General features: G+C 35.1%; 1 protein-coding gene across 2 annotated transcripts in view; it reads right to left on the bottom strand.

Moving 5' to 3' along the window:
- Positions 1-21,393, bottom strand: part of GALAK (galacturonic acid kinase) — a 235,927-nt gene that overhangs the window by 176,596 nt on the left and 37,938 nt on the right. For both annotated transcript variants that reach the window (XM_089813521.1, XM_089813520.1), the window contains exons 3-4: positions 20,805-20,876; positions 7,576-7,619 (exon numbers count right to left, since the gene is read on the bottom strand). In XM_089813521.1, coding sequence (XP_089669647.1) covers positions 7,576-7,619; positions 20,805-20,876 — 116 coding nt within the window. The remainder of the gene's footprint in view (positions 1-7,575; positions 7,620-20,804; positions 20,877-21,393) is intronic.

Genomic DNA, 21,393 nt, shown 5'->3' with positions numbered 1-21,393 from the left:
ATTATTGGATCTACATCAAGATAAGTGTTAACTTCAACAAATATTCAGAACATTGAAGACCATTCTTAGCATTTAAAGACTAAACCAAAAGTTTGAATCAAAGATAAGAAATTTGCAGAAAAATTTGCATGGTATCAGAGCAAGGTTATTGAACCTAGGCTCTGCAAAACTTTCAGTAATCAGATTTTGCATACATCAAGCAACAATCTCCTATCTTTTATGGCATGTACAATCAAACCCGAGGATAGGTTTGATGGGAAGGAACATTTTAGGCCTAGAAATTCATAATCATGATGATTTTTGAAGAGAACGATGTAAAACAATTTGTTTATGGGGCATCCAAACAACCTCCAATTGAACCTCACAAATCAATCTGGAGCAGAGGAAATAGAAAAGCTATTCAAATCATCTTGGATGGAGTAAAAAATGATATTGTACCTATGCTTACAAAACATCAAACTGCCTTTGATATGATGAATGCATTACAAAATGCATATGAAGTAAACAATGCAACTAGGGTTCTCGCACTAAAAAGGCATCTGAATCACATTCAAATAAAGAAAGGGGAATCGATAAATTCTTACTTCCTAAGAGTTGCAGGCATTAGAGATGAACTATCAAGCATAGGAACCACCATTAGTGACACACAATTAACACTTATGGCTATAGATGGATTGCCAGATTCATGGGAGACATTTGCTCAAGGAATTAGTGCCAGAGATAATCTTTCGGATTTTAACAGACTCAAGAATGATTGTCTTAAAGAGGAATCCAAAAAACTAAAGAAAGGAGGGGAACCAAAAGCAAAAGATGAAGAACTTCACGTTCTTAATACAAACTCATATAAGGGTAAGAAGAAGCATTTCAAAAAGAAAGAGAAATCAAAAGAATGGAAAACCCAAGAAAGATCTATCTAAAATAAAGTGTTTCAAATGTGAAAAATTTGGACACTAGAGATCTAATTGTCCTGAAAATTCCAAACAACAAGCAAATTGTACAAATGTTATTAGAGAAGAAGACACTTATGATCCTGAGAACTATGTTTTGTATTCCTCTCTATCAAATGAAATTTCAAATAAAGCATGGGTAATTGATAGTTGATCTTCTAGACATATAACTGGATACAAAGAAACTCTAGATTCTTTATCAAAGAAGGTTAATGGTGAAGTTACCATTGGTGATAACTCGGCACACTCCGCTGAAGGAATTGGAAATTGTACTTTGAAACTAAAATCAGGAAATAATCTTCTTCTTAAAGGTGTACTCTATGTACCAGGAATTAAAAGAAACCTAATCTCAATTAGAACACTTGAAGATGATGGACACAATGTTGCATTAGTAGATGGCAAAGTATTAACTTGGGCTAAGAACTCCTCCATCAAGAAAGCAAAGTTAATTGGTCAAAGACAAGGATATTTGTATGAATTGAATACAGAATCTAGTCGATCTATTCAACCGCTAGTCTACGAAGCTGCAGATACAAATGAAATATGGCACAGAAGATTAGGACATCTAAATTTCAAAACTTTATCAAATATGGAGAAAATGGTTACTAGATTACCCAAATTAAATAAAGACCACCCTAGTATTTGCAAAGGGTGTGCTCTAGGTAAGAACACTAGAAGTCCCTTTCATGATAGTACTAGGAAAACAAATAATGTACTAGAATTAATTCATTCAGATTTATGTGGACCCATGTTTGTTCCTTTTCTTGGAGTATTCTAGTATTATATCTTGTTCAGAGATGAATTCTCTATGAAAACATGGATTTATTTTTTAAAGGGAAAGGAATCAGAAGAGATCCTACAAAGGTTTAAAAAATTCAAAACATTAACTGAAAACTTTTCAGGGCATAAAATTAAAATCCTTAGAACTGATAACGGAGGAGAATATACCTCAGATTTGTTTAAAAGGCTTTGTAAAGAATCAGGGATTAAGAGGGAGTACACTATTCCTTATAACCCAAAGTAACCCAGAGCAAAATGGGGTAGCAGAAAGAAAGAATAGGAGTATTATAGAAGCTGCTAGAGCTATGATTTTTGACCAAAATCTAGAATATTATCTTTGGGCAGAAGCCTCTTGAACTGCTGTATATATTCAAAACAAAAGCCCTCACTCCTATCTTAAAAATAAAACCCCTGAAGAAGTATTTACTAAAGTAAAACCCAATATAAGTCACCTTAAAATTTTCAAGTGTCCTGTATATATCCATGTTCCAAAAGAAAAAAGAACCAAGTTAGAACCCTCTGAGAGGAAAGGTATTTTTGTAGGGTATAGTGAAACATCTAAGGCATATAGGATTTTCATACCTAGACAGGAAAATATTGAACGTAGCAGAGATGTAATCTTTGAAGATCTTGCATTCAAAAGAGCCATAAGTTCTGATGAACCTTCTCCTTTATCTAGTTCTAAGAGAAATAGTGAATCTGGGTCCCAAAGGGAGAACTTAGAAGAAATCGAAGATGAAATTCAAAATATGAACCTTGAAGAAAATTCAAAAAAAGACCACTTTGGCCATTAAAACAGTTGAAGCAACTCAAGACTTTGTTGCACCTTCTAGAACAGTCAGAGAGAGCAAAAGACCTAAAAGATTCTCTGGTTATACAACAAACATGAGTGATTTATCCAAAATAGAGCCAACCAATCCCTCTGATGCTATTAAGCATACAGCTTGGAAAGAAGCTATGACAGAAGAATACCAATCTATCATGAAAAATGATGTTTGGGAAATTGTTCCAAGACCTAAAGGAAAATCTGTTGTTTCTTCCAAGTGGATATTTAAAATAAAGCATGCTGTTGATGGTAGTATTGAGAAGTATAAAGCCAGATTTGTAGCCAAAGGGTTTTCTCAAAAAGAAGGGATTGATTATGAAGAAACTTTTGCTTCTGTTGCCAGATATACCTCCGTAAGAGCAGTCTTAGCAATTGCCGCATCAAAGGGATGGAAGGTACATCAGATGGATGTGAAAACAACATTCCTAAATGGAAAGATTGCAGAAGAAGTATATTTGGAGCAACCTGAAGGATTTGAAACTCATGATCCTAACCCTTTTGTTTGCAGGCTCAAGAAAGCTCTCTATGGACTTAAACAGGCTCCCAGGGCTTGGTATGAAAGAATTGATAAGTATCTCACCAGCTTAGGATTCTCCAAGAATGAAGTTGATCCAAATTTATATTATAAAAGAGATAAAGATGATATGGTAATTTTGATACTGTATGTCGATGATTTACTAATAACATGTGATGATCATCTCATAGATTAGTGCAAGAAAGATCTAACTAAAGAATACGAAATGAAAGATTTGGGACTCCATTACTTCCTAGGACTGGAAGTACAATAGAACTCTGACAGTATCATACTTAATCAAAGAAAGTATACATCAAACATTTTGAAGAGATTTGGAATATGGAATTGTAAACCTATGTCTTCTCCGATGGAGACTAATCTACATAAACTTAAGGAAGCAGCAGCAGAATCACATTCCATAGATTCTACTCTCTACAGATAGATGATTGGATTCTTTATGTACTTAGTAAATACAAGACCGGATATTTGCTATGCAGTTAATGCCTTAAGTCAGTTTATGTGTGAACCAAAGAAGATTCACCTAGTTGCAGTTAAACACATTATGAGATACTTACAAGGCACTCTTAATTATGGACTCAAATATGAGAAAGTTGCTTTAGACTTACATGGATTCACTAATTCAGATTGGGGTCGAAGTGTTAAAGACAGGAAAAGTACTTCAAGATGTTGTTTCAGTTTAAGATCAGCTATGATATCTTGGATATGCAAAAAAAGTCTTCAGTAGCACAGAGTTCCACAGAAGCCAAATACATTGCAACAGCTATGGCCTCTCCAGAAGCAGTCTGGTTGAGGAAGTTACTTGTGGGATTATTTGGGCAAGCTATTAATCCCACGATTATTCATTGTGATAATCAGAGTTCCATCAAGCTCTTAGTGAATCCCGTTTTTCATGATAGGTCCAAGCATATTAAAATTCCTTACCATTATGTAAGAGATATGGTAGACAGGAATTCTATAAAATTGGAATACATTTGCACTGCAAATCAAATAGCAGACATACTCATAAACCTCTATTTAGAGTAAAGATAGAACATTTCAGGAGGAGACTTGGTATGGTTGAGTTCTAATCCATTTGTACTCTTTTAATAAAATAATTTTTATTTTGTCAAGCTATTGACTGTTATGAGCTCCACCATGTGTATTCATTATTTAAAGAGGTGCCGATCTCTGAAATAATGAACACTTGTATAAAAAGCATTATGAGAGATGACAATCTCTTAGATAATGTACTAAACAGTAGATTTTACCGTAAGATCTAGATGAGTTTTAGATTATATTGTGATGTTGACATTGCTACATTCATAAGTCACAAATTGGATAAAGGAAGAATCTTAGTATTCTCCAGGTTTATCCTATATTCTGGTAAATCTTAAAACTCAGGATCTTGTTGTGCTATAGAGATACCAGTTTCTATGAAATCACAACTTGGATAAATGAAGAAGTTACTCTTAAGATTTATCCTGTATAATATCACTAGTAGCAATGATTTGTCATATCACAGGTTTAGTAATATGACTTTGTATCATGTGTTCTATGATACCACATACTAAGAAGAATCAGACAGATATAAAGTATTAATTCTTGCTTATTCATCTGTATTGGTGTTGCTAGATATAATATCTCTCTGTAGGATTATAAGGTTAAGAGGGAGTGTTAAGAATATTAACCTGATCAAAGGTCTGATAGTACAGACTGTACTTCCTCTTCTCATTATGATATATCTCTAAACTAGCATTATATATAACTCTAGGGGCCGGTGACTTCTCATGAAGCAAAAAGTATAATGCTTAACTAAACTAACAATTGGTTGGTTAGGTGTTATTAGTTATGTCTTCCCAAATTGCCAACTTAGAAGTAGTTTAGTTAGTGCAAGTTTAGGAAGGGTTATGTCCCTTCGAGGGACATACCCTTTAGGAAGGATATATAGGTAGGTTATCAATGCAGATTGAGGACACACAATTACAACAAAGTCTGCTCCTCTAAGCATCTATATCCTGCAAATCATATCAGAGATACTCCCTCACAGTCAAAGGTATATTATTCATTATTGGATCTACATCAAGATAAGTGTTAACTTCAACAAATATTCAGAAATTGAAGACCATTCTCAGCATTTAAAGTCTGAATCAGAGATAAGAAATTTGCAGAAAAATTTACAAAAAATATTGTAACTAGTTGTAAGGTGGTTTTTGCAAAATTGGGTTCCACATTAAAATCTTGGTGTCAACTGTGTTCATCTTATTTGCTTAATGCTTTATGTTTCTGCAACTAAGTTACTGAAGGTTATTAGAGATAAATAATCATAAGATTGCTTCGTTAACCAAGTGACAGTAATATTCTAGTGTTAACCGAGTTGGACAGTATTGCATGATCAGTGAAAAGTTTGATTTGACATCTAGGGACACAGAATTGTTTTTGTTGTAACTGATTCACCCCTCCCCTCTATTACACTCTTACATTTCCAACAGTAGATGTCCAAACATAATCACTAATAAACAAGCAAAATCAAAGCAAAGAAGGTAAATCCATGACTATAATAGAAGAATGTTGAACTTGATATTAATTAGTGTAACAAGCTTTTGGAAGAAAATGCAGAGAAGATTTTTGCATCCAGCAAAGGCCAAAAAATCAATTGGAGATGAACTTAGATGGCACTATCTTATAGGTTGAGTTCAGAAATAAATAAATAAATTCAAGGATTGTATTAATATTGAGCAAAACAAGATGCTTACTGTTGAATGTTTCATTTGAAAGTGACAACCACAGTTCAATAACTCCAACTTGGCAAAACTCGGAACATACAATTTTAATTTGGACTAGATGAATCAGGACGAATCAGCAAAAACTAAACAAAATTTTTAAAAACATTATTATTCAAAAACTACCAGCAAGCAGAGGCATCAGACATTTTTAGGAGCATTTTGCGTTTATTTTAAATTAAATGGAGTGTCTTTTATGATAGTTGCCATTCACTATTTTTTGCCAAATGCTTAAGGAGTGGTCTTGGGATATTGTTCTTGAATAATTTTCCCTAAAAAATGGGGCATGGGATTTCAGGTGCCCAAGTTGGACTTGCAACAAAGAAAACTTGAGATGTATTTCATTTGGAATCATCTCATGCCAATTTACCTTGTAGAGGACTTTCTGTTCAAGTTTCATCTACAGACAAAAACCAATAGGAGATTACAACTAGTCAATGAAAATTCATTGGTCACTGGAAAATGATGAAAGCCTTTGGTTCTTGAGATCATTCCCATTCAGGGATTGCATTGGAGCTTCACAGATTTGCAGGATATTTCAAGTTTCAATGATTCAATGTGTTTTTGCTGCTTGTCGGTTGCAGGTGAAGTGTGCATAATTAGAGTGCAGTGATTGTGTCAATTTTCTGTTGTGGCTTTTCCCATTGTATGACTCCATTCTGCTGTTGTGTTTGCTGTTCCTGATCCTTTCCAGAAGCAAGGAATATCAAACTTTTTTGTGGAGTTTTCTGTGCTTTGTTGGCAATGTCTCTCCAATATGGTGTTACCTGAACATCGTTATTTCAGATTTTGTATTTGCCGATGCTATCTAGTTTTATTGGTGATTTTTTGGCAACTTTATTTGTGTGTTCAAATATGTTATTATAATTGAAAAATCTGATTTCGGACATTGCAGCTACAAGAAACATAATGCCTACCTGCTGCTAGACAAGCATTTATATTATTTACCAGTTGTCATCCATCATAACAAATCACTGTCAAACATTTCAAAACCGTAATGGCATTCAAAATGCCACACAGCTATTTGTTGGCTAAAATCATAAGGATGCTATGAGATACCTTGGATCAAAATTATTAGGTGAGTTTGTAGTTTGTGATCAAGAAGCTTTCTATATGAATGTTCATCTAATCTAACATAAAATGGAATCTCCAGAAACAAGTAAATTGTAGCCAGCCTCCTAGACCTGGCTTGAATATTTCCATTTTCTTGTATGATTAAAACATGCTTATATTTCAGTTCTTAAAGCTATGTATATTTTGAATTAATTCAAATTTTTTACAGGCATCACCAATCTTTCGAAACTGATAAAATTGTTGGTGCACAGCCAGCATCAACTCTCAAACTCAAGTCACAGATAACATTTAGTTCATTGAGAAAGATGAACTAATTTAAGAGGTTTATATGAGTGTCTTTTATCAACCAAGCTTCCTATTTTGGCAATCTTTTAACAATTCCAACTAGCAGTATAGAGAAACTGTTCTAAAAGGTGCATGCTAGGTTTCACCCTGAAACACATTTTAAAAAATTCATCCGATCATCATTCTATCATCAGAATAGAGGATGACAGAAGTTTAAACCATTTATACCTTAAAGATTTCGTTTCCACATTCAATAAATATAATTATACAAAGGAATTAGTTTCAATAATCAGTCTGAGATCCTTTGGCAGCTGAACAAACTCAAAAGAAAACCCAGAGTAAAACAGGTAGAATGTGTAATTAACTAACCTGAATTTAACTGCTCCTTTAAATTGAGCTGACTGGAGCACAACCTGCATCAAATGTTTCTCCATAGATTTCAGTTGAAAATTATCGTTTTCTCCATTCTAACAATGTTTAAAATAGGAAATATGACAACAAAATAAATTTCTCATAAAATGGAATAGAAACATTATATTAGTTTATTTTATCAACACTGTTGTTACAAGTGAAGAGTTGGAAGCATGCACATTATTATATCCTACAAATTCTGTTTATAGATTTCTTCTCTCAGTACCTTTTATCAATTTAAATGATGAGAATTAGATCCACATCTTCACTAGAAAGATAACATTGTCCATAATACTATTGGTGAATTAAACACTTTCAAAGAAGCTTTCCAAAGGGGTGATGTTGGAATATAAAACGAGAGTAAATGTAAACAATGTTTAATATAGGAGCCCATCCTATAAAAATGAGAAAATCATGCAATGCTTTGCTTTTTGTAATAAGATATCAAGTGGCTTTTCAAGCAAAATATTTATCAAAATTTTCTGCCAACCGGCCTATCCTGGAAATGTTATTATTTGAGATTCTCTTATCCATGGAGGAAGATGGGAAAAAACTTACAAAAGTCTATGGTCTCAATAATTGTTTTACACTATACTACTTTTTGGTGTTTCAAATACATCTCTAAATTATACTTGGGTACTGCCAATAGTGGCATGTTGTGATGATTAAGTTGTCGAGTTGTTATCCTTGCCATCAAGGTTCAAATCTAATGGGGATGAGGTCCCCCGTTTGTGGCCTCACTGGTTCATAGCTCCAGGTCAAAGCGTTTACCCCTCTTAAAAAATTAAAAAAAATTTTTAAAAAATTATACTTGGGTACTATCTTGGACATATTGACTTGATTGGAGATTTAAAGAAAAGGCATACTTAAAATTATTGGAAATATTCATTTTGCTCTTGCATTATGTCCATCAACAAAATTGGTTTGACCAGAGAAAAGAGTAATCAATAAAAATAAAAATAAGAGACAAGATTTCCAACAGAGGCAGTATTTTGCATATGCCTTAAATACTTTGGGCCAATAAATAGGTCAAACCTTTGGAGCTGTGTTGTGGATAGGAAACTGAACCGATTGGGAGGAGATGAAGATACATTACAGATTCTCCAACAAGAATGTGAACATTTTCACAAATCTTTGTATGGAACTGGGGAACACTCCATGTGGTCTCTTGGCACATTGAAAGATATGGACTTAATAGGACCCTGCTTCTTGAAATGTTAAAGAACCGTTTGTTTAAGCTTGTAATGTCCATTTAATTAACTTATGTGGGCCTTATCCTTACTTTCCCTATAACGATGTTATCTCCAATCAAAAATAAATATAATAATTTCCATGGACTTCATCATAGGCCTTCCAAAGTTAAATGAAAAACGTATAAAAAGATTACCTGAATTTGCACACTTATTTATCATTCCAACAAGATCCAAAGCACACCAAGTGGCTACAAATTTTTCATGCAAATATTTGGACTTACATGTATCACCTAAAAATATTGTTAGTGGTAGATATTACGAAGTAATTGGTAAAATACTTGTTTGTTATTAACAATGATCAATGGATCAATATATACCAATAAGAATAAACGATGTTTCCTTGGGAAATGATCGTAAAGAATAGAAACATTCTATTCTAGCTAATAGAAAACTTACAGTTAACTACAAGTTAACTAAATATTAGAAACATTCTAATATTTACAGTAGATTAGAAATAGATAACCATAAAATAACACTAGATAATAATAGAAGCTATCTAGTATTGTAATACCCTCCCTAAATGGTTAGTCTATCCACAACACCAAGTTGTCCTCTAAATTTGACGAACTTATCAAGACCAAGAGGCTTGGTGAGAATGTCTACAGTCTGATCCGTCGTAGGAACATACTGCAAGTCTATTGTCTCGTCTTTAATCAATTGTCGTATGTAGTGACAGTGAACATCCACATGCTTGGTTCATTCATGGAAGATTGGATTCCATGCTAATTTGATAATGTCGTCGTTATCAACAAACAGAGTGGTCGGTCCAACTGGTGACATCTGCATATCCCCAAGCATCTAACGAAGCCAAACAGCTTCACAACTTGCCTTAATTGTCTCTCTATATTCAGCCTCTATGGAGGAGAGAGAAATTGCATGTTGCTTCTTATTGGTCCATGCGACAGCACCATATCCCAAACTAAACACATATCCTGAAGTGGACTTTTTATTGTCAATAGAGCCTACCCAATCTGAGTCTGTGAACTCGTCAAGTCTAGGATTAGAACTCCGAGAGTAAAGAAGTCCATAATCCGTAGTGCCTTTCACATAAAGAAGCACACGCTTTGTTGCCATCCAATGATCAGCCTTGAGAGCTGTCATAAAGTGTGAGATGTAGCTAATAGTGAAGCTGATATCAGGCCTAGTAGCAGAGAGGTAGATGAGGTTGCCTACTAGTTGCCTGTATGTATTATCATCTACAAGAGGAAAATCAGACTTGGTTGATAACTTGAGAACTTTCTCCATGGGTGTAGATGCAGGCTTACAATCCTACATACAGAATTTGTCTAACAAAGCCCTGGCATATTTGAACTGAGAGATGAATATACCAAAAGACTACTACCAAACCTCAACACCTAGGCAATAATGCATGAGCCCAAGGTCAATCATATCAAAACAATGGCATAAACTTTGTTTGATTCTCTGAATCAAAGATGTCGAATAGCTAGTGATGATCAAATCATCCACATAAATAACCAGAAGGATGATATCACTATCAGTAGTCTTGATGTACAAATTTGAGTCTAAAGAACTCCTCTAAAAACCTTAATCACTAAGGTACTTATCAATTTGCATGTACCATGCCCTAGGGACCTATTTCAAGCCATAGAGAACTTTCACTAATCTGAGAACCTAATGTTCTTTACCGACAACCTTGAAACCAAGTGGTTGCGTCATGTAGACCTCTTCGTGGAGGTCACTATTCAGTAAAGTACTCTTGACATCCATCTAATGGACCTTCCAACCAAATTAAGTTGCCATGGCTAGGACTAATCTGATTGTGTTCATCTTTGTAGTAGAAACAAATGTCTCCTCATAATCAATGCCCTAACACTAAGAAAAGCCTTTTGCAACTAAACGAGCTTTGTACTTATCTAAAGTACCATCAGATTTGTATTTGATTTTGTAAACCCATTTGTAGCCAATGGGTTTCTTCCTTGGTAGAAGATCATAGCAGACACAATTGATATTCTTTAGCAAGCTCTGGTGTTCAGATGTCATGGCTTGTTCCCACTCTGGAACTCCTTTGGCCTCAGACTATGTTTTAGGTTCAAACACACTATGAATGTTGTCCTTGAGAGCAAAGTTAACAGACTCTGTAGGTTTGCTCTTTTTCCAAGCAGTTCTCCCATTAATGAGCTCATCATCTCGAAGATCAGCAAGTGTCTTAGCCCACCACTTAGGTTGAATAGGAGAATGACCAACATTAGTATTAGGAGATTCTCAATGATCAGGTTCCTCATCAAAAGAATCGAGCTCAAATTCAGGTGAAGCATCTACATATCGAGCTGATCCTGTAGGAGAAATCGAAGGTGTGTGTATAGGAATTACTGGTATAACTGGAGCTGTAGGAGCCTACCCATTAGGTTGACCTAATGGAAGCTGAACTCCCAAATCATGAGCCTTCATAGGCTAGTTTGTTGGATCAAGAACAAGAGAAATAAGCATGAATAGTCCTCGCTTCTCTACATCACGATTGTACAAAAGAAGAGATGTCTCCATGTTGATCAAGCGGTAGGCTTTTTGGAGACTACTGTATCCAGCAAGCATGATTTTCTAAGTCTTGGCATCCAACTTGGTGTATGATGTATCAGGGATCCAGACAAAAGCAAGAGAGCCAAAAACCTTCAGGTGACTCATTTTGGGCTTGCGACCTGACCAGGTCTCTTCCAAAGTCTTAACTTTCACCACCATTGTGGGTGACCGATTCAAAAGATAAATTGTAGTGTTAATTGCTTCTACCCAAAACTTCTTCAAAACATGTCTCTGTTCGAGCATGGATCGAGTCATCCCAATGATTTTTTTTATTTTGACATTCAACTACATTGTTCTGTTGTGGTGTGTGGGGTGTGGTTAATTGGCACTTGATGCCATGAGTATCGCAGAAGTTGGAGAATTCATTAGAATAAAATTCCCCCCATTGTCTAACCTAAGAGCAATAATAGATTTCCCAGACTCTTTTTCAACTAACGTTTTAAACTTCTGAAATATAGTAAATGCTTATGATTTCTTTTTAAGAAAATACACCCACATTTTTCTATTGAAATCATCAACAAACAATAGAAAATACCTGGATCCTAGAACAGAAAGAGTGGCCCATAGGGTTGCAGATATCGGCATGAACAAGCTGAAGTACCTAAGAAGCTCGCCGAGAATCGCCATCAGTGAAAGGTGTGCAATGTTGCCTCCTAGCCTGGCATGCATCACAAACTCCAACCTGTTGAGTCTGAATCTCTAGCAATCCGAGGACAAGCTCTTCCCAAGCAGGTTGAGAGAGATAATGCACATTTAAGTCCCCATACCGCTAATGCCAAAGTGTGTTCATAGAAGACTGCTTAGCAGCCATAGCTAAGTCCTGAGAATCACTAGAATCAGTAAGTCCGAAAAGATCATGATCCTCAAGACCCATTGCTACAATAGATTGAGTCGCCATATCAATGATGGTACACTAATGTGAACTAAAGGTGGCATCCAATTGTGGAGAGTGTTGCAGCAACTGACTGACTGAGAGTACATTTAGTTCCATCCCTGGAACGTAATACACATCGAGGAAAATGATATTCCTCCCAACAAACTAAATATCAATGTTGCCTTTGCCAACAATAGTGTACTCTTCTTTGCCATCAAAGAGTAAAGAGTATTTTTTAGAATATTAGAGAACAATGCAAAGAGTAAATGCAGATTATCAACTTCTATTTCACCATACCATTCTGCAATTATATGCAATGCACATTTATTTAATTTTAAGAAAAGCAAAGAACCTAGCAGTGAGAATGATCAACGTTGGCCCCTGTAGATAATGAATGCATAAGAAAAGGATTAATTGCAGCCTCTGTATGCCCCAACGTTGCCACCCAAAACTGATCACAGCCCCTAAAATGATTGACACCACTCCACAATTTCGATTGCAGCTGTTGCCAAAAGCCACGCTGTCTCTAAACTATGAATGCTACCTTAATTTAGCATACCAAAGACATCAACACAGGCTGTAATGGCAGAAAAATAACTTGTTCCAAATAGCTGTCTCTAACCCCAAAAGACAACAGCAATATCGTAACAATACTTGTAAAAAAAACTCCTTCCAAACCCCTGATCAATCTGCAGTTCAATAATCAGAAGTTTTCACACAATTCATTGGCATTGGAGAACCAATTCAAAGTGCATTGGCTGTAATGAATTGCTGATTCCTTCCAGCTTCAGAAAGAAGTCACCAAACCCTCATCACATGCAAATATCCAAGCTCAAGAATAATACGCTCAAGAATGATCAAACCTTTTGCAAGGACTTGTATTTATAACTTTTTAATTCAAAGCTTCACCAACACACCCAACATCTAAAGCTTATGCTCACACCTTTCACTTAAAATACTTCCTCATCACAATTTCTCACTTAAGTTATAATTTTGCATTTGGAAGCATATTCAACTTTTAAATTTAATAACTCCATGCACTTTTGTAGTTAATACTTGAATTAGGCTTAAAAATTTATAATTAATTAAACAAATGGCTCCTTCCAATGATGACTCAACTCTCAACTTAAGTGAAATTATAAAGTTATTTTAGAACTTTATAATAAGCCATCTAATGATTTAATAATAGTTCGGCCACTATAAATATAATTTTCTCCCAAAATACATATCATCTAAAAGAGGAGTCGCACCTATTATTTCCCCACGTGACCAAATACAATTTCCAAAAATAAAAAAGGGTGCCTCTCAATCATCACCAAACTTTCCATAAATAGTGTTGAATATAACCAAACAAAGACCAAACTAGAACATACTGAATTGTGAAAAGGACAAGACCCTCTCATAACAAAGGTTCACCTCAAAAGACCCTCTATCCACAATAATTAGCCTATGAGGATAACAATAATAGGTTAATCCCTCAAACTCTGATGCTAGCGAAAATGGGGACATTACATGGGCCCTATCTTCATTTTCCCAAAAAAGATTAAAAATATTTCAATGAAGGGCCAATGGTTTAGTAGCAAAAACTAAAATAATGATAAATCATATGGGGGTGTGGATTTCCATAAAAGGTTCATGCAACCCCTAGGACGCTTGGCAGCTTCTTCATTAAAACCCTATGACAAAAAAAATCAAGTCCAAGACAAAGGGGGGCTAGTTTAGATATGAATCGCAATAATCCTTTTCTTTCCTACATTTGAGAGGGAAAATGGGGCCTAATGGTGCTATATACTAAGGAACCTGTTGTAATGTCCCCGATTGGGACTTGAACTCTAACTTTCCCTAGAATCCCCAAATAAGGTATAGATTATAATTAAGAGTGTAGATTGTCAACTTTATATCTTCAATTCAAGCCTGCAACCAGGTTATCCTTATGGAAGGTGAATAAGCATATAATTCCACAATGATAAAAATATAATTCTATACATGATTCCAATTAACATAATGTAGATGTAAAATTACCTTAAGGCCTTCCCTATTAACCAATCCACATTACAAAGTACCATGGGAGATAATACAAGGCACCTCAAGCCTATCCATCAAGCCCAGGAGCACAAAATGACACCTACCATTCAGCCTCCCAGCTCTACTTGAGGTTACTCTAATCAAATGGACCCTTATGCTACTTGCATTTCTTTATGTACCATCTCCCCTCCAAAATGGGACAGCTTATTGGTTGTAAACTTAAAAGGAATCTTCATCGCCATTATACATGCCTAATTCGCTATTTAATTATGCATACATTAAAGCACTAAATTATCTACATATATTCCTCTATCCTATCAAAAGGGAGTCAAACAATAAATCAGCCAAATCATAATGCAATGCATTATACTTCATACCACAATATCTGATCATATATCAAATGCTGATTACTACTGCTTCAATGCCCATTTCCCTAGCTGATGTGCTGCATGTATATCTTTTCATCTTGAATGGGAGGGTATGTCTCTCCCAGCAGTCACCATGTTTACAAAGAAGGCTACTCTTCATAACTGCTGTTTTCAATAGCCCGTATAAGGAATGCTGTCAATAAATATTAAATTGTCCTTAAAGTGAAGCGCTCCCTTTACTTGATCACTATTGTTGAGTCATCATTGCATTGCACCTCCTTGCCGATCATGTGTTAGATTTGACATGTTTTCTTAATTAATCATCTATCCTTGGGAGGATCGCAATTTTCTATTTCATGACAAACTATTCACATGGGTTTCTGTGCATTGCTGATTGCTAGGCAAGACTTTATATTATTTGTCTTCTTCCATTGATGGGGTCATGACACTAGTTGAGCTTTGAGACATCTACCAATTTATTCTGCCTTCTGTTCAGTTATAGGAATTGAGAACGAAACCCCTTAAATTTCATTGAACAAGGGACATAACCCTGGTTTTCCAGAGATTGGAGGCCAAAACCCCTTTGATTTCCTGAGGCAATCTCACACCTATTTTCATAGTTGTATTTGTACTTCAAAATCAAAGCTTTGTTTAAATTTCAGCATATATTTTGGTATTCACAACAAATTTTCTATTTCTAAAGATTCAACATATTGTCTAAGCATATATTTTACAAACATTGAAGCAGACATTCTATAGTGGGAGCTTGTCAGTTGTTATTTGAAGCTTTAACATATCTATAATGTTTTTGCCATCCATTGTTTCACTATTACACAATGTTGTTAATGGAAAAAGTTTATGGATGTTTGTATGTATGTATATGCATATATTAAACATTGTTTGTACACAATATGCTCTCAGCTTAACCTAACAGGAATTTGGTGATCGCAAAATGGTGAACAATAATATTTAGTTGTAATAGTCATATACTCTCAACTGACCCTCATAGACCCTTGTGATGAGAAAGTGGTATATATTAACTATTGGACTTTGTTAAGAATATTACAAAGTTCCTGACAAAGATGCTTGACCTCATTTCCAATCCCAAAATTGTTTAAAGTTTCCAACCCCCTCATGCCTGGTCTTGCCAATTTATGCTCATTTAATTTCCATTCTTACAAATCAAGAAGTCATATTTCTGTTTGTCTCCATTATCACAAGTTGGCTGTATAAATCTGTTACATCTATTGGTATGTGAATACCAGTGTTTTTTGTAGGGCATGCTGAAAAGTATCAAGAATCTATCTGTCAAACTGCATGTTTCATTGCCTTTGGTGATGTTCTTCATTGTTGGTAAATCCTTCATGAGAATATCGGTACCCAGGCAGATGTATGAACAGGGACCATTGGTATTACTAAGCATTCCCCTTTCTTTTATCCCTTCAACCTTGTGGCTAGTTATTTCTAGTAAGCTTCTGCAGCTACTGTGTCCTACAGGAAACAATATATTTCAGGAAGAAAGAAGGTATCATATTGATTTCATTCATGAAAACATCTTTCTTCATATCGTTGCAGATTACTCTCCTGATTCGTGTTCAAGAAAGTGATTCTAGAACTTTCTTTAGAACAGGAAGTTGCCAAAGAAAGATAAATATGGTAGGAGAAAAAGGAATGATGTTCCTTCCCTCATAGGAGCAGGATGATATTCACATTGCCAGGCCAGTTCATAACAAACACGTAAATGTTCTTGTTGGTAATCAGGGAGGAGTGGATGCCTCCAAATTTAAAGATTGGGCAAGGTCCTCTACTGAATTTGTTTACAAGAAACAATTTAGGTAAAGAAAAAGATGGATAATCATGGTATCCAGCTGCCAGTTCAGAAGGCAGAGCAAGTGCATTTAGTTCAAGATAGACAATTTTGGTAATCTGGAAAAGGATTCAGTTCACATGGTAGATAAATATATTCATCCATTGATTCAGGAAAGGGATGATGCTCAAATATTCTCCAAGCCTTCAATATTGGACTGCCACATGTGAATTGTGATGATCAGTTCTTGAAAATCAATTATAGTAGCAATTATAATAAAATACTCATTAAATGACTAAATACATCAGCCTGTATGGAACATCATTTCTGCTCATGATTCTTCAAACAAAGGGCAGAGTAACACCCAGAAGTTAAGGAATCTGATGTTTAGTAGCCAGCAAGAGGAAGCTGCTTGTCCAGTATACAGGTGGCTTGACCTTAGTGGCAACTCTACAACTCAGGGTATGCCATAGCAAGGATATGTGGAAGGAAGAAAGAAGATTAGTTTAGAAAAGACTCTCCACGGTGCAAGAGGAGTTGGATAAAGATAAACATGTAACTGATGTAAAATGATGAATCCAGTGAGCATTCACTAGAATTTGCATGTTTTAAAGCAGTTGATCTCTGATCTCCCTGAGATGGTGGCATAAATGAAAAGATTGAACAATGTGTACCAGAATAGGAATGGCAGTGATAACAATCAGAGGTGACGTCCTGATCAATCTACCATGGTAACAACAACATCTTGGTGTCAACCCCTCTTCAACTAGTCAGTAAAGTAACAGGGCTGCAGTTGTGCGGATTGGCAAATGTCTATCGAACTCTCTGCCCTCCATACAAGAAGTTTCAGATGCTTCTTTCTTGATTTCTCTCAGCGTTGGCCATGTGGAGAATGTGATTGAGAATTCAAACATGTTTTCTCTCCTTCATAGTATTTGGAGGGAAGAAATGTGTGGTGTCAAAAGTTGAAGAATTTATTAGCCAGAAAACTGAGATTGTGATAACAGAGTAGGATATGGCAGATGGGAATGCTTGCATGATATTTTGAAACTTCGAGTCGGCAGGTGAGTGGTATTGGCAAGGGGAGAGGACGCGAACAGACCTTGGCTAGTATTTCCTAGAGGTCATTTTGATACTGATTCTGCAGGTAGAAAGAAAGAGCTTTTGGATATTAAAGTCCACACTTCAGTAATGTTGTTATAGATAAAATAGAAACCAGGCTAAGGACCTGAGATGGATATTCCAATGTGTGCTTAATGTCAATAAATTGTATGATAGGGAGTGGATTCAAGCTTGTGATAATCAACTGGGTTTGTTACCTACCCAGCTTCAGTCTTGACCCTTTTATTGGATGGTTTTTGCTTGTAGCAGAAAACTAATGCACAACGTATCTTATTTTGGTTATTGAGATCAGACTGTTAACAGTACTGAACATGGGTATCAATGTAGGGGAATAAGTGAGGTATTTCAATCCCAATTAGAGTTGGTTCTCCAGCTGTCAAAGTTGTGGAAATTGCAAGTCATTATGATTCACATTGAAGAGCACACGATTATATTGAGAGGAAGGGTGAATCAGTATAATAACTTACCAATTTAAAAACTTTTATCCAAACACTAACTTCATATACTGAAATAAACAATTTTGCACATGAACACAATAACACAAGATTTACATGGAAACCCAATGCAAGAGAAAACCACAAAAAATAATTGCTTTATATATTAACTTGTTCTTTTACAAAATGATTTGTAGGCTCCAACCTACTACAGGCTACAACCTCAATGTTTATGAGCACCAACTCACTGGAAGCTCCAACTCCCACACTTCGTAGGCACCGACCTACTAGAAGCACCAACCCCCATTGCCTGTCTTCATGAGCACCAACCCACTACACACAAACTTCTTTTCCACCTTGACAATATTGTTTACTCAACAGATGATGGATACTTTTTATTGCACAATTTGTGATTCTGTTATTCACACTTCTTTCTTCAACTATAGGTCTTCTTTTCAAAATATCTTCAAATTTCTTATGAAATGACTATCAGTCTCATGTAATTCTGCTATAACCAGGCTCACAAATTTCTGCCTTATAATCTGACATAAACTTTGTATACACTTCTGATATTGTATTTTGTAATAAACTCTCTTTGGTGAATGATCTCTGAGATGTCTTCTTTATACTTTCTTTTATATCAGATATATTTATATATATCATTTTTAATACATTTTTCTCCATAATACTTACATATCCTTTATTTGTTCTCTACCTGCTTATTCTCAATACTTGACACTTATTTATTACTCTCTTATTCATTTCACACTTTACCCTGCCTTATATGTATCTTATACATGCCTTTTTAATTCTGAAGACACATCTCTTTAAGAGAAGTCGTGTCTTCTCATTACAAATCATATTATTATTTCAATCATCCGCTAATCATGCCTGTTTAATGATCGTTGCTTTTTAACTTCCTTGAGATTTGTTTCTTAAAAAAACCATAACCACTTGATTTGTAACTTAGTAACATAGTCTTGACTTTAATATTAATCCATTATTGATGCTCATAATCTCTGACTTCCCGCTGCATACTACTCAGTACCCAAATCCTTATCATCTTCCTTATGCTCTGTGTATGCAAGTTGACATCTGTATCTTAAAACGGGCTTCTGACAGATGAATTAATATTATCTAATCTGCTCGAGTTTGATTCGCTGAATCTCTTTCTCACCAAAATCGCAGACGGACATTACCAATGGTAGGAAAGGTATATGTGCTTCAAATTTATATTGTGATAGTCAATGGTTGATGCCAAACTGCCTATCTCATCTATCGTTGGAGTGTGCCCTTCCATTCTATGCGTAGGTTTATCACAATTCTTATGCAAGCTGTGTGTAGATGTCATTTATTGTGACTCTAGCAGGGTTACCGGTAATCATTCAAACAAGATTGGTTCATTACTTCAGACCAATAGAATCCAATATCGCAGTTTCATTACCTTGTTCGACAATCATAATGCCCTTTACTAATAGCCATTGACTTCGAATACATTAAAACAAAGAAATCACTCACATGGTAAAATATCCAAACGCTGGGACTGTTACACCATTGCCAACCTTAGAATTTTGTATGGTCTGTATAATATGTTTCTGTCGTCTATCAACTCCATGTCTTCTAAAGTTCACGATGCCATTTGTACAGTTTAAAAATCTGGTTGTCTATGATATCAAAGTGCTTCCTTGTATATTTAGTGTTCTGTCATGAACATATTACTGTGCATATTGGTATTGCCGCAGCTTACAAATGAACTGATGACCTTCAACATCGAGCGGCATACAGATTCTGTTTGTCGCTAGTAGCTACTGATAAATCCTATTGTATTATCTCTGACATAGCAAACTTGCTCTGTTCAAACTCTCATCATGGGCACCAATAGGTACAATTTTATCTTTATGCTGGTACTTATCTTTCAGTCTGAATCAATAATATGGATCCACGCCTGATAATGGTTGCTATTGCCTATTATACATCAATGATGTTGTTCATGCCAATTTGTATCTTTGACATTAAAGGTGTTTGTACTAACAATCTTATCCTGAAGATCTTTGACATCAATGACAACACTTCCATCACACATGCTTCTGCATCAGTGCCTGAGAATGTTGTCTGTGGTCCCTATATGGATGTGATTCCCAGATATCAGAAGATTACAGCTCAAAATTAGGGAAGTATGATTTGAGCTTGTTATATTGAAGATAACTTTTCTACTTCAGTGGCATACGTCTAGTTTAGGCCAGTTCATCTTATATGTATATGTATGATGGGAAAACTTGCTTTAGGGGCATTAAGAATGCCATTGTTAGGTTATGTAGCAAGATATCTAGTAACAAACCATATTTTATTAGCACCACGCTTGGGCATATATTTTCTTTAACTTCAGCCAATTAAACAATGTAAAATATGTCTCAAAATTGATCTCACCTTAGAAATGCATTCACTTTGAAAAATTAGATAAATGCAAACAAATCAAAATTTCCTTAAGAGTCATAGAGCTTTTGTTCAGCAAACTTCTAGTATATCAAATAGTGCCAAGATAGAAAATCATTTGGTAAAAATAAGTTTGGAATACTCTATAGAAACAATTAAGTATTATAGCAATTAGCAATGGAAACAAATCAATAGAATTACACTCATTCGATGTAGATCTTCCAATTTGTACTTCATTTAAGGTAATTTGTGCCGTTCAAGTCTTGCAAGATGCAAACGAAAATTAAATTCAATAAAAAAGGTCAAATACTACTCTATTTAAATTTGAAAACTTACCTTGCTGTCTCCAGAAGGGATAAAGCCCAGAAGTATGCCTTTATTGACTGTCATTGCTGTCACAGTACCTCCCTGAAGATCAGCACTATCTTAAATTTAGAATGATTGGGCTACGTTTTCTTGAAGATATTTATTCAGATGTTAAGATAAAACAATTAGATTAAAAATTTAAAACCAACAACATGCATATAGATGAAATTTCTGAAAGAGTGAATTTTTAATAACCAGCATACGTTGTGCTCTCTCCAGTTATGATCTTTATTGGAGTACCAAATTATCAACAGAAGCTGGCAATAAAGAGCATGTTTATTACTTAAGACTGTAACTTCAGGCCTAGGTTATTGAATTGGAATCAGTATTGCATGTATGGAAAAATATTTGAGGAGTTTGGGTACATTTGAGTGGGTCGGTACAAAAAACATATAAAAATTGCAAGTACAATTACATATATTAATTATTTATTAAAAATTCAACATAAACTTAATAAATTTTATAAAATTTATATTATTTTTGTTAAAGAATGATAGCTATGGTCACACACACACACACACATACAAAATATTGGCAAATTATTTGTCATTCTCATACC

Source organism: Cupressus sempervirens, chromosome 2, assembly GCF_028749045.1.
Source record: "Cupressus sempervirens isolate cs-2001-9-10 chromosome 2, ASM2874904v1, whole genome shotgun sequence".
Taxonomy (NCBI): domain Eukaryota; kingdom Viridiplantae; phylum Streptophyta; class Pinopsida; order Cupressales; family Cupressaceae; genus Cupressus; species Cupressus sempervirens.
The sequence above is the reverse complement of the archived record's forward strand: the minus strand, read 5'-3'. Positions and strand labels throughout refer to the sequence as shown.